Below are 14,703 nucleotides of genomic sequence, written 5' to 3'. Positions count from 1 at the left end.
CCCTTGGCTATGAGTAATGAGTGAACAGAGAGAGCTGTAAACAGACATAAAGTGAGATTTTGCACTTCCAAAAATCATGAGGTGACTATGTAGTGTCAAACAGAGATGATATTCTACAATTTAGGAAGGGAGACATTTGAGAAGAATAAAAAAGCCAGGAGAACAGGGAAGGGGCACAGATTTCCTAATGTTCCTTTCTGGGATCATCACTTTAAGACAACTGAAAACATGGCAAACTGTAGCTTTCATGGGGGTAGAGTAAGTAGTGAGCACCAGCCAATGGACTTGGCTGGAGAGGTGAGTGGCAGAGCAGGAGGGCGGGAGCTGCAGGTACTGAGCTAAGACCCAGCACACATTCACAGATGTCTGGCTAGCATCTGCGCAGCTGAAGGACTCCTAGCGGTTGGACAGCAGCACAATATAAATAATGACATTTGTAAATGGTGACAACTTCTAGGAAAAGTAAACAGAAAATGCCAGATCATGCTCTTCCCAGCAAATGCCTACATGGATGGGGAGATATGTTGCCAACAGAGAGTTGGAAACCTCCTTACAGCAGCATTTATAGGAAGGAACAAGGGGCTTGGAGAAGCTACCTCAGGGCTAATGGAAATCTGAGGCTGCACCGAGAAGCCTGGGGGAGGGACATAGGCCTAACAGTATAGGGCCAAAAAAATCCCACGTTTTGCCTTAGGTCTCACAGATGCAGCCTCACACTCCAGAGAACCTTGCTCTGTGGTTCCTTAATGAGACTTCTGTTTATGCTGGGACCTTTTCGCAAGGCATCAGAGCAGAACACAAGCAGAAGCTGGACAGTTGGTTCCTAATGAGCAGTGGGGAGAAACCAGGGCAGGCTCCCTGACTGAAGAAGCCTCGTGGGCAGAAGAGTAAGCTTCCCTGAGCAGGCCCAGAGGTCTGAGAAGAAAAAGGGCTTCCTCTCACTTTCACCTTCTGGCAGACCTTTTACTTGACACCTAAGTGCACAATCAGAAAGGCCCACTGACAGGATCCACCCTGCCTAGATCTTCTGAAGCAGCAGGAGCTCAGGAAAAAGAACAAACTGGGAGAAGGCCATGCCAAATTAGCTTCCAGAAGCCCCAAAGCTAGTGCCATCTCTCCTACACATCACATTTCCCAGGCCAGGGACTCTGAAGCAATAATTTGCATTTTGCAAAGACCCAGGGGTCAGGGGACCACAGTTTTGTGCTTCCCAGTCCTCAGGTCTAATCTTACTACCCTGTGGAAAGGACAGCCTCTAGCAGCTCCCTGAGTTACAGAAGCCTCCACCACAGATGTTGTGGGCAGTATACACATCTGATCCTTCTCCTGGCACACGCCTTCTCACTGTAAAGAGCTCTCAGGACTGCTGTGGAAAGATGGCTGGAGCCTGGGGCTTGCACACAGAAGGGGACAATCCTTGAACCCACTTCGGTAACTTCTAGGCCTGAGGCTTTATAGGGCAGGTTAGCTGCCACCTCCAGGTAGAGCCTTGGTCATATAAGCACTTGCTGGTGACCACAGAAAGGGTGGGTGAAAAGTATCATCCTCCAAAGGAGACCAAGTCACAAGTGATCACGTTTCCCAGGTTAATAAATTATTAGTAGGTTGGGAATCACCACAATGACCATGTGGCTTTGGAAAAGAAGAGAAAGAAAAAGCTAGGGCCAGGGTTAGGAGGAGGGTCACAGCACTTACAAGCTTTGGTGAAAACACAGAAAAAAAAAAAGACCCTTGATGAAGTTGTGCTGCTCTCTAACTTGCAGGATGAATGCATCTCTAAGGAGGCAAGAGCTTGGGGACGGGGTGGAGGAGAGTGCATCTCTATTCCGTGTATGAACACACACACACACACACAGACACACACACACACACACAGCTCAGGGGATAGAGAGCTAATGAATGCCCTCCTGAAATAGTTCTCACACCAAGAGGGGAGAAGAGGCAGCCAAAAGCAAGGCAATGCACCTTTCTCTGCTTGCTCTGCAGTTTGTTCCCAAATCTGAAGGCTGACCTTGAGGTGAGCCAACCCTGAGGCATGCAGGGGAGGGACGGGGTCACAATTAGTGTTTAGAACACAGGGGACCGAAGTCCCTACACCAAGTGGTTCCCTTTAGAAGTCTAGGTCATGGAGGCAGCTCGGGACGGGGCACTGCTTCTGCCCTGCCCCTGTTGATTGTAAACAACCAAGCACCACACATAGTGTCCGACCAGCTGCTTCTTAACTCTCTGAACTTAATTTCATGCTCTCTGTGCACACTGGCCTCATCTCCTCAAACACGGCAAAGTGTGAGTGTCTTCCTGACATGCTGGCAACTGAATGCTACCATGCCCTGTGCCTGTCAGGAACTGAGGCTGAAAAACAGGCCTGAATGCACAAAGTGACCATTTTAGAAGCCTCCTGGGGACAGAAGCACATCCCACTCAGCCATCCTTTCCTTGGCCTTGTGCGTTGGCAAACATATCCTGAGTCCTTCGTATCTCCTCAATATGAAATCAGGCTGGTCAGTGGGAGGCAGAGTGCACGCCTCCCCACAGAGGTACACATTGAGATGATCCTGATTAAAACCTTTGGGGTACTCAGCCAAGAGTGCTGAGGACCTAAGCACACATTTCCTGGAGCAAGTTTCTTTTCAGCAGGAGAAGCCTAGCAGAAGTTTACTGAGGAAGGAACAAGTCACAATAACCCCAGATCTAGAGACAGAGTCTACAAACAAAAGCTGATTTTAAATAAAATATAAATATTTTCAATTTAGGCAGCACTCGGTATCTTCCAGAAGCTAAAGCAACTAAGAACATAACACTGTGACCCAAGTGAGGAAATCGGACACGGTGTTGCCGATGGTCACAAGCCAGAGAGAGTAAAGATTAAAAGCTCCAGCTTTGGGGCCTGGTTTTAAACTACTAGGTAGGTCCAGACACCTCCTGGAGACTTGAATAGGTAGGAGGATACTGAGGTAAAATATTTGGGAGAGGTCTGAGAAAGAGATAGGCCCAGCCTTATAAGGAGTAGGGGTTCCCACTCATTTAATCCAGGCCTGGGCCTGGGAAGGAGAAAACATGAGGTGGGAGGTGCTAAGATTTTTAAATAAAGTGAGCTGTGCAACAGGAATAATTTGGGTGAGGTGGGTCAAAAGGGGGGGGCAGGTAAGGGAAGAGACATCAAGAGGGAAAAAAGTTGAAAAGTTCTGGGTTAAATTAAGTACAAATGAACAGGGATGGCACGGCCACTAAGAGTGACCTCTGCATATCCACTACCCACTCTCTCTCCTGCCCTCGGCCCCACCTGGCCCAGATACTGAAGTGTCAGGTGGAGGGGCTCCCCGACAGCAACCTTGCCTTTCCCCAGAGCCTGGCCCCTACCTGAGGCTCTAGGGCCAGGTGCTGGGGAACGCACAGGGTGGGTGAGGTGGGCAGCTGCAGGGAATGCACCCAAATTGCTATACAAAGGCACCGGTAGAGTTGATGACGATGGGAGCATTGCTGGGCTGGATCAGCTCATAGAGGGCCTCATATGTCCCCACCACAAAGCCCACGAAGCCCAGGATGCTGATCAGGGCGTCCTTGGCGATGGTGAGGGGGCTCATGCCCTCCGAGTAGTAGGTGGTGATCTCCAGGAGGGGTGGAATGATGAGGGCCAGCGCACTGCTGCTCACGGACCCCACCAGAGAGATGACCAGGTCCAGGCGGGGGATGAGGATGGCCAAGATGCCTGCAGGAGAGAGGAAATGCCTGTTCAAGACTGCCCAGAGCTGGAAGAGACCTCCTCACTGTTGAGCAAATTTAGCAAGTGTCCTTCTTCTCTAATGGAAAACTCTGCAGAAACTCACACATTATCCAGTCCAATCTCCCATTCCACAGATGAGAAAACAAATGCCTACAGGTGTGGAACAACCTGGTTCTCCCTGCAAGGTGGCAGAACGGGGACTGGAACCCAGATCTCCTGGCTTTCAGCTTTTCCTGCCACAGGACATGACTTCCATCTTTCTGAAGCAAAGAAACAAAATTACGTTCCAGGACTGTGTGGTCCCTACCAGAGGAGAGAGGCTGGAGCAGAAAGGGAGGTGGCCTATTTCGGAGCGATTGGTCATTTTCCTAACACTGACAGTACCTCCAACACAAACATCTCCACTTAACTGATATGGAACAGAATAGGGGGGAAAAAGCCATCCTTCTGGAACGATATCACGATAAATCCCATTTCACAGAGCATTCTCCTGCAGGGCAAGTAGAAGCACTTTAGTGTGCAGGCTGACCTGAGGAGCCAGGTCCCCCACAATGACTCCAAGCCTGTTCCAGGAGAAGCTAGTGGCTCCCACGCCTGAAACTTAGGCAGGTGGGTCTGTGAGGGAGGTGGAAGTGATGAGGAACGGCTGGCTGCACTAGGAAATCCCATCAGCTTCCACACCCCAGCATGACTGCCCACCATCCCACGAGGGGGAGGAGGCTTCCCTGACTGTACTTACTCCAGTGCCCACCGATCCCACCGTTCCCATCTGACTCAGCTTCCCACTGGGGGAGTGGGGGAGAACTGAAGGCCAATGTTTCACAGGTTTATGGAGGATTATGGGCTCTGGAATTAGGCTCTTGTGTTTGAATTCTGGCTCTGCCTGAGTGACAATGGGGGGAGTTACAGCCCCTATTTATTCCCTGGTTTTCTTGTTGGCAAAATGAGGATACAAATGGCACCTGTGTCACAGAGATATCATGATGATGAAATGACTTGACACAGGCACTTCACACAAGGCCTGGCATACAACAGGCTCCTAATATAGTTCATATAATCATTGCTAATATACATATTGTTGTCCATGAAAAGTGCATCATTAGCTCACTAGTAATCAAATATATTTTGATGAACTGTCTTCCCAGCAGGCTTCAACTGGAGGTCCTTAGCATTGAGACTGGGATCCGGAGGACACCCCTGACCTCACTGATTCCCATCAGGTACATCTTATGTGGGGGCTTCCATTCCAACTCCATTTCATAAAGCAAATGTAGCCAAGTCGTTTTGAGGAAGGCACCACAGTGGTGAGATTTCTTTCCAGAACACCTCAGTCAAAGGCAGCCAGTCTTACCCCCAGGTCAATTTTATTCCTGCACTGATCACTGTTTCTTTGGCTGAGCTACAGACAAAAGGACAGGGTTGCGTTTAGAAGCCAGGTTTTATGAGAAGCGCTTGCTTTTAAACTGGAACGGCACTTCCCACAGTAAGAGGAGAGGCATGTGGATCCAAGATTTACCAAGGGAGGGATAGATTCATCTCCTGTCTCACGTTTACTCTGAAGCTATATCAACTTAAATAAATTCAGTTCCTCACTCACACTGGCCACCTTGCAAGGACTTAACAGCCACCTGTGCCTAATGGCTACAGTCCTGGGCAGCAAAGACCCAGGACACTTGCATCATGGCAGAACATCTAGTGTCTGGTAGACAGCATTGTGAAGCAGCCACTCATTGGCTGACTCTGCCTCAGGTCCATGGGTACATAACTTTACAACATTATGATTGTCCCCAGAGAGGTTACATGACAGAAAGTGACAGACCTGAGACTAGAATCCATGACATCAAGTCCCTGGTACAGTCACATCACAGAGCTGATGATTAAGAAAATGCAAAATGATACCCACAGGAGGGAAAAGAGGGAAGCTGGCTGATGAGCAGAAGAACGGGAGGAGTCAAATGCTGCGTTAATACTCACAGGGTATTTAACTGTTAACAGAATATTAACCGTTAATACTCATAGAGTATTAATGGCAATCATTCAGCAGGGAATTGGTATACAATCAGCCCTGACCTCTTTCTGCTTTGTAAAGGAAGTTAGACAAGGGTTTTGAAACCTGACGACAAAAGGGAATACAAGGATGCTGAGTCTCAGATCTGCCTCTGCCACAGTTTTATAGCCTGGGGGCAATGCTTATTCTAGCATCTGACCATAATGGCAAGTATCCATTTACACCTTCACTGTTCTGAAGCCTTCAGAAAGTCCACAAAAAGTAGAGGCTTTTAACTTGCCCTCCAAGTTAAACATAGTCTGCTTCAGCCCTTAGCCTTTTCTAAATAGAGTTGGTGATATCCCTTAGATCTTCAGGGTTGAATTTGGAGGAAAGTTAAGAATATAGAAAGCTGATGACAAAATGGCTTTCTCATCATGGACAACCAAACACTCAAGAGTTGGTCTGCTGTGTGACCCGGAAAAGGACACCTGCCCTCTCTGGAATCTGGGTCTGTGTCTGCCTAATGTCAGCTTCACGGTGATGGCTCCCATGGTACCAATTCAAGTGAGTAGTGGGGTGGCAATAGCACCAAGGCAGCAATCAGCACTGAGCCCTAGGAGAGGCTGGTACAGAAAGGTAGTTAAGAGCGTAGGCTTTGGACTCAGAACTTGGGCTCCAGTCTCAGCTCTACCACTAACCAGCCAGCTACTTAACCTACTGCTAAATAGGGATGGTCACATGAGATCACTCACATAAAGAACTTAGAGTACTAAGTGCACAATGAATGCTTCATATATGTGAGCTAATGCAACCACCAGTCTTAGCATGAGTGAGCTCACGATTCAGAGCCTCAGCTCAGTCACCCATGAGGTCAGGTGACTGTACTAACACTGGGTGGCCACTAAAGTCTCACCCAGCTCTGAAATGTTAAGGAACTGCACAATGCTGGTTTAGTCACCTAGGAATGTATTCTGGGATATGTCCCTTAACTCACTGTCAACTGGGAAGCACCATGTACCGCTCAATGGTGGCAGAGCAGAGCAAAGGGATTCCTCTCCTAGGACACATGGTTGTGCCAAAAACACAGCTTTCAGCCTGCCTGGTTTTATGCCACTGAAGTGAGTTATTCTTCCAGTGCCAGCCCCTGGTCTTCACGAATGCTCTAGCCCACTCAAAAAGCGAAGGGAGACCTTTATCAGAAACAATGAGCTGAAGGAGGAGAGAAGTTGGATGACCCGCCCAGGCCCTCCTGGCGGTCCACCATCCCCCTCCCTCCCTCACATTAACCTGAAGGACAGATGGTACTTCATGATATGACTTAAGTGAGGTTAGATGTGCTCAACTCTATGATAAGAATTAAGTGGAAACAGCAACAGAGGCTTGTGTGATCAGAATCTTCTCTCAGATTAGAGATGTTCCACTTCATCATGACCTTTTAAAAGCAATCTAAAAACTTGTCCTTGTTTTTGCTACAAAGGACATACAAGATAAGCTTGCTTAACAAAAATATCTTTTAAAAGCGGCTAAACTTTTCTCTTCTCTTAAAGCCAGGATCAGAGGGCTACAAAGGGAAAGCCGACTTCCTGTCCTAGCTGGACCAGACAACACAACTGAACCCCAAATAAAGTCTGACGCTGGAGAAAGATAATGGGGGAGGGCTGGGGAGAAGGCAAGAATTGGGAGGCTCCCACTAACATGCTGGGGGAAGAGGAAGACAAGAGGAGCCAACCAAATTAGCACAAGTAACACCAAGGGTTCAAATAGCAGGGGTACCTGTTTTGCCCCCAAGCAAATTGTGGCAAATGAGTTTTAGCTAATTTCCAGAGACAGGAATCAGGTACTTAGGAAAGATGTGGGAGCAATCAAAACCTCTTCTAGCATTAAATGTCTTTACTCTGAGTTAAAGCCCTCTAGAAAGAGAAAGAAGGTAGAGACCTGAGGAAGCAGCCAACCAGGAATATCTGCCCCTGCTTTCTCCCTGTTCTCTCACAAGAACACCCCACACAAAGAGAAAGATAGCACACTCTCACGTGGCAAGTTACCGCCCTCTTCAGCAGCCTGGCTGTGGCATGTACAGCAACGGGGGACTGAGGACAACTCAGCCCACGTGATTAGTCAAGAGGGCCTCAATGGTGTTACAAAACATCTTCCTTTTGGGTTAAGAGACACTAAAAATACGATCTTTTAATTGCTGAGGTAACACGAGGCAAATGACCACGTTCAGAGAAGGAACTCATTGGGATTCTGGAGCCTGTGCTTTTAGACCAGCAACAGAAAAACTGACTTATGCACTAGAGAAGACAAACCACTTAAGAGAACAAACATACACTTACAGAAATACGCTGGACACCTACAGCCCTGTGCCCGGAAGCTCTTTCTGCTGTTTCATTGTGACTGATGCTGGTGAAGCCTACCTGTGTTATTCTAAAATGTCTAGAAATCTACCTTAAAAATTAGCAACAGTCTTGAACACAATATATAATCTCACTTAGTGGGAATATAAATTAAAAAGTACAAAAGCAAGAAAAACCACCTCCATGTCCAACACTAAAGGAGTAGCTTAGTGAATACAATGCACCAATAGAATAGAATATCATGTGGTCATGAAAATGCTCATGAATGATACACATATTCATGATATAATATAAAATAAAAAGCAAAGGACAGAGTTCTGTGTATACTATGATTGCAACATGCACCCATGAGGAGTAACACAGAAGATAAAATGCAAAAAAAAAAATCATTTATTAAGTCAGTGGGATATTCAGAATTTCTTTCTCAATAACCCCAGATCTAGATGTTCTTGAAATGTTTTTACATTAATTTTCTTTTTTGAGCAATATTTTGGTAGAAATTGAAAATCAGGCTCGAAGCAGTTGTGCAGAATCACGGTTTAGACTTGAGAGAAGACTTAGCAACCAGATAGCCTGCGTGTCTCAGAGCTGAGGAACCTGAGGCCTCGCTCGGGAGGGTTCATGGGGTGCCCACAGTGCACCCTTCATTAACACTGTTGCCCTTTGTCTCTGAAGCTGCAGGATGAAGAAGTGTGAGAAGCCAAAAGTGCTGAGAAGCTATTCTGTGTGGACCTGGAAGCTTCATACTTGATAGGGTCTGGCTGTTTGGAATGTTCTACAGCTATGCATTCCAGTCCAAACAAGCTTTTTAATTGATATGGTTTTATGTTATTACATCTTCAACAATAGGTTTTTTAAATGTTTGTACTTCACTGAAGTAAGATGTTTCACTTGGCAAATGCCACAGAGAATTAGCACAAAGCCCTGAAGGACAGGTTAATGTTTCATGGAACCAGAAGAAACTACTCTTCCTATACATCTGAACTTCCCCTGGAGCCAGCCTCTTCCAGCCTCTCCTCCTACACAAACTCTGCACACAGGTGACCTGCTAAGTGCAATGCAAACATATGGGCCGAAAATAAATACCGTTCATATGCAGTCACAACAAAATGAGCACCGTTCCCTGACACACGTATTCCCCCTTGCCCTCCTCTCCAACAGTCTAAAATTAAGCACCAGAAAGTAGACACAGCAGTCTTTGGGGAATGGTGGAGAGTGGTGAGAAAGGTGAGTTACAAACGGAAAAAAAGAAAGGGTCTGGACCAAATTTCCCTACTCCCTGTGGCAGATGGAGGGTGAGGAAGAGGAGGAAAATTTGGGGAAAAGGACAAGAAAACACCATAAATAGCAATAAAACAACCTGCTATTAAAATTTACAGGTATAACTGAAAACAATCAGTTCTAGCAAAGTCCTAAAATCATATACCAATTAACCTTATGCAGAAAAGATATGAAAGCACAGAAAAAAAAATAAATAAACTCACATAAAAACATTTAAATTGGAGTCATAGTGAAATGCCTCTCCTAATCCCACAATCACTTCAAAGTCTCCAGGGAAGGTAAAAGAAGCCCAAGTGCTCACAGATGAAGAGGCTGCATCATTTAATAGGCTGACCATGCAATGCTAAGTCACAACAGATCACAGAAGGAGAAAATAACTGAGTGAGCTTGAAGATCAAAACCAGCTTGTATCCTTTAAGCATCACACTCTCTAGGGGAGATGAAACCCCCAGACAGAGTCAGGAAAAGCGAAGGAAAAACCAAGAGACATCTAAGGAAAGCATGAGATCTGTGAATCAGAGACTGCTGGCTCCTATGGGGCACAGTGGAAAGAAACCTGGCAGGAAGCAAGACATATGTTACTGGAGGCTAAGCCAGGCTTGAGAAGAAAATGGGGCCAGAAGAGGAATCAGGCCCAGTGTCACTGCCCCAGCAATTCGGGCAGGGAGAAGTTGGTGTCTAGGCAGTTAGAGCACATTTTACCTAGACAAACCTACCTTCTCTAGAGGAATCACTTTGAAAAAAGCCAATTATCTGAACTACCCTCATCCTTTCTTCCAGCACTCTTTGAAGTCCAGAACACCGAAGATTGTCATTACAAACACTGTGTACATAGGAAAACTGTTTCTTCAACATTTAGAGGTGACTCATTCACAGAGAAATATATAGACCTGAGTCAAAGCATCATGAGCTACAGGCAAAAGATAGGAGCAAAGTCCAGAGTACCTTAGCACATATTAAGGCAAATTACTGGAAAAGCAAGGTATATCACATTCTTTCCTTTTCAGTTGCTCGGGGGCAACAGTGCCCTATGGGTAATTCTGGGCATTGGATTAGCTGCTGAGTAAGCTTTTCCTATAGGCTGGACTAGACAGGGCCAGAAGGTCTGCCAAACAGAGGCTGCATGCAAAGACAAGTGAGATTCTTGGCTGCCATCAACTTGCTGGAGTTGGCAAATCCAAGCAGTCCACCCTCTGCCTGGCTCCTACCCAGCTCCATCCTGTAACAAATCCTTAGATAGAATGCTGCCCAACATTAAATCAGAAGGTCCTGGGAAGGCATTCGGTTTCTTAGCTCTAGGAAGTTCCTTCCATAAAAAGATCCAGGACACCAGCTTCACCCACATCCCTGAAGTACAATGAGAAAGAGAATTGCAGTAGCTTGAAGAAATCTGTTCCAGGACAGGCATTAGTCTGTTCCCTTGAGGAAGTTCATTTGGGGATGGGTACCAGTCTGTTCCTTGAGGAGATGCATTCTGGGATAGGCACTATTCAGTTCCTATAGCTGGTATAGCCACCAGTCTGTCCCCTTGAAGAGGTCTATTCTGAGATAGGCACTAGGCTGTTCCCTGACGAGGTCCATCCTGGAATAGCACTAGGCTATTTTCTGGAGAAAGACCATTCTATGTTAGGTACTAGTCTGTTCTCTTGAAGAAGTCCATTCTGGGATAAGCAATATTAGTTCTACTGAGAAGTCATTCTGGGATGGGTACTATTGCTTCCCCTGAGCAGGCCCTTCTCTGATGGGCACTAGCTTGTCCCCTTAAGAAGGTTCATTCTGGGATGGGCACTAAGTTGTTCCCTTGAGGAAGTCCATTCCGGAATAGGCACTAAAGCAGTTCTTTTTAGGATAGGCACTAGTCTATTCCCTGAGGAGGTTGTTTCTGAGATAGGCACTAGGCCGTCCCTTGAAGAAGTCCATTCTAGGATAGGCACTACGCTATCCCCTCAAGGAGGTCCACGTGGGACAGGCACTAGTGTGTCTCCCTGAGGAAGCCCATCTGGGACAGGTATTAGTCCTTTTCGTGGAAGAAGTCCATTCTTGGATAGGCACTCGTCTGTTTCCTTGAAGAGGTCCATTCTGGAATAGGCAGTAGTCTATTCCCCATGTCCAACCTCTACCGCCCTCCTCTTTCTAGCAGCCAACCCATAAAGTCACTTCTAATTTTCCAGACTATGATCAAATGCTAGACAACTTTCACATCATTTATCCCTAAAACACTCTATTCTGGTTCAATTTAAAATCATAGAGACCTATGTTTATTCTAAATATAGAGGCTTGGACTGGATAATTTAAGAAGTTCCCAGGGAAGTCTCAATATAATAAACCAATATATTTCTTCTCACAAAATGATACAGTTTTTAAAAATAAAATAGAAAGCCAAACATAGTCAGAAAGTGAAATCTAGATTCCAGCACTTCGATCTGGAAAGAAGTTGCAAATCTCCTAGAAATTTAAATTAGATATTATAGACCAATTTATTCAGGGGTTCTCTATTCTATCAAATCACAGAAGCTACCAAAAAAAAAAGAAAAGAAAAAAATTATTTTTATTTTAAAATTTATACTGGTTTCAACCAATGCAAATAGAGTAACATCTTGCTTCTTAACTCACACTCCTGGGTGTGTAGTCAGGAAGGAGGAATAAAACACAATGTAAAAAAATCAAATACCTAGGTTAATCCATACAGATTTTCTAAGAAACACACTAGGTAAATGTCTAGTGCAGTATCATGGAGGCTCAAAATGAAATCTAAGGGAACAGACTGTCACACTGGGAAATGATCATTTGAAAACACAAATAAACATGCACCTGCTATCAAATAACCCACACTCACATACAGATGAGTGAAATGGCTCTCTTTAGACTTCTACCTTACTTTTTCGCAAGGACATGGGATAGTACTTTTATAACTTTGCTATGACTTATGACCATCGCCGTAGTATTTTATGCTGTATCTACAAATAAACTACTCTTCTCACTCCCACATCCTTTACAGCACATATATATAATCAATTCACTTCACCACCTTGCTGGGCCTCAACTCTGCACCTCAGACAGCAGGCCAACTTTCCTGCTCGCACACTACAACTGTGTCATTCCAACAGGCTCTCGCTCAAGAAAGCCCCGGGCACTGGGTGCCCTTTGGGAAAGCAAACAAAGTGTCTTGTCTTCTACTCACATGTCATGCAGACCAGCATGGTGCGCACGAACAGGTCTACGACCAGTTCCCAATGCTCGGGCACGCGGGACACGAAGAAGGGGATGATGATCTCAGCCGGGACGTAGAACTGGAGGGCATAGGTGAAGAAGATGCCGACGGAGTACAGCAGCTTGACCGACTGGTACAGCCTGGGAAGAGAGCCAAAACACATTCAAAAGCCTGCTCGGCTTCCACGTGCACTAGCAGCGAGAGGTCTCACAACGGTCTCACGGCGAAGTGGCCATATCTCTCTGAGTCAAAATGCATGTGGTCCTTAGGACCTACCAATTTCTTTTTTTTTAAGTTTTTAAATTTTTTTATTTTTTAAGATTTTATTTATTTATTTGACTGAGAGAGATCAAAAGTAGGCAGAGAGGCGGGGGGGGGGGAAGCAGGCTCCCCGCTGAGCAGAGAGCCTGATGTGGGGCTTGATCCAGGACACCGAGATCATGACCTGAGCCGAGGGCAGAGGTTCAACCCACTGAGCCACCCAGGCGCCCCAGGACCTACCAATTTCATGTCTAGGGATTTATCCTGCAGACATATTTGCACTTGTGCACAAAAAAATGACATTCAGAATATGTCACTGCAGCATTATTTAAGTAAATATTTATTTACTTAATTATTTAAACTGAAAACAGTTTAAATGTTAACCAGTGGGGAACTAGTTCAATAAATCCTAGTGTCCCACCTAGATGTTAAAAAGTAGGAGGCAGAACTATAGGTGCTGATATGGAACTAGCTCATGATATACTATTAAGTGAAAAATGTGTGAGGAAACAGTGTCTACTGTGTGCTACAAATTGTCCCCCCAAAAAAAGAAAAAAGAAGGGAAACCCACACACACACATACATATGACATTCTTACATACTCTAAACATCTCCAAAAGGAAATTCAAGAAACTGGTAATATGGTTCCCTCTGAAATGGGGAACTGTAACACCAGGGACTCCGTGGAGGCAAATGGAAAAAACATATTCTGTATATACTTTGCACATCTGGAATCTTTACCAGGGACAAATACATTTTCAAAAATTAAAACAATTAAAATATAGCAGGGTTTTTTATATCCTTCCCCTCCAATTCAGTGCTCCCTAGAATCAGACGGTAACCACACAGCCAAAAAGCAGGAATATATCCCATCTTTCCACTCCACTGTGGCCGTCTCCCTACCGCGGCTTCACATGCGGCTTCTCGGGGAGACCATTATGTCATCATCCAATATCTCTATCTTATCTCAAGCCTAGGACTGTGCAGAGTAGAAAAACAAGTCTGGGGGCACCTGGGTGGCTCAGTCGTTAAGTATCTGCCTTCCGCTCAGGTTGTGATCCTGGGGTCCTGGGATCGAGCCTCGTGTCAGGCTCCCTGCTTAGCAGGAAGCCTGCTTCTCCCTCTCCCACTCACCCTACTTGTGTTTCCTCTCTTGCTGTGTCTCTGTCAAATAACTAAATAAAATATTTTTTAAAAATATGATCCATAAGTACTAATGGATCTGACACGATCATTAAAAGGGAAAGCCACTCTGCCCCTTACCAAAGCTCCACTTCAAACAGGACCCTCATGCATTAGGAAGCAAAGAACATAGGCCTCCCCCACCTCATCAGAAATCTATTTAAAAGTGGTAATTATATTGTGTATAGTCTGTGGTTGAACTTAATACCTAGAAGATGTTCTTATGCTATAAACAGGAGAACACCCTGGGAGAGGCTGAGTTGGACAAAAGGTCTTACTTGCTCCCAGAATAGATAATAAAAAGGCTTTGGAAAAATCAGCTGGTGGCTCTATAATTAAACTCAGTACAACACCAAAGCCTTCTGGAGTGCCAGGAAGTCTGGAAGCAGGATAGTCACCTGCAGGGATGGCTAAATAAATTGCACTCGAGTGGAGGTGGAAAGATTAGAGTAGCTGGGTTCGGAGTATCAGAGGAAAGAAGACAGGTGCTTATCTATGGCTTCGGATTATGTGGGCTGCTTCTGTTCCTGCTGATCCATTTATCTTCAGTTATGCCAAGCCACCACCTGGCTCTTGAAAGGACAGGAACATTTGGAAATTTAAAAGCAGGCATCAGAGTGAAAGAGAAAGACTTTCTGAAAACAAGAGCCCATTGAAAGGCTACCACTTGGCTGGCCACCCCACAGATCTTGTCCCCAGA

At 45.6% G+C, this 14,703-nt stretch overlaps 1 protein-coding gene across 2 annotated transcripts in view; it reads right to left on the bottom strand.

Annotated features, from left to right (window-relative positions):
- Positions 1 to 1,713: 1,713 nt before the first annotated feature.
- Positions 1,714 to 14,703, bottom strand: part of LOC116864215 (proton-coupled amino acid transporter 1) — a 44,769-nt gene continuing 31,779 nt past the window's right edge. For both annotated transcript variants that reach the window (XM_032851604.1, XM_032851605.1), the window contains 2 exons: positions 12,531 to 12,700; positions 1,714 to 3,709 (listed from right to left, as the gene is read on the bottom strand). In XM_032851604.1, the coding sequence (XP_032707495.1) occupies positions 3,438 to 3,709; positions 12,531 to 12,700 (442 nt within the window). In that variant the 3' untranslated portion in view covers positions 1,714 to 3,437. The remainder of the gene's footprint in view (positions 3,710 to 12,530; positions 12,701 to 14,703) is intronic.

This window comes from Lontra canadensis, unplaced genomic scaffold (assembly GCF_010015895.1).
Source record: "Lontra canadensis isolate GAN:19392208 unplaced genomic scaffold, GSC_riverotter_1.0 scaffold5, whole genome shotgun sequence".
Lineage (NCBI taxonomy): Eukaryota > Metazoa > Chordata > Mammalia > Carnivora > Mustelidae > Lontra > Lontra canadensis.
This window is presented reverse-complemented; position numbering and strand designations above follow the sequence as displayed.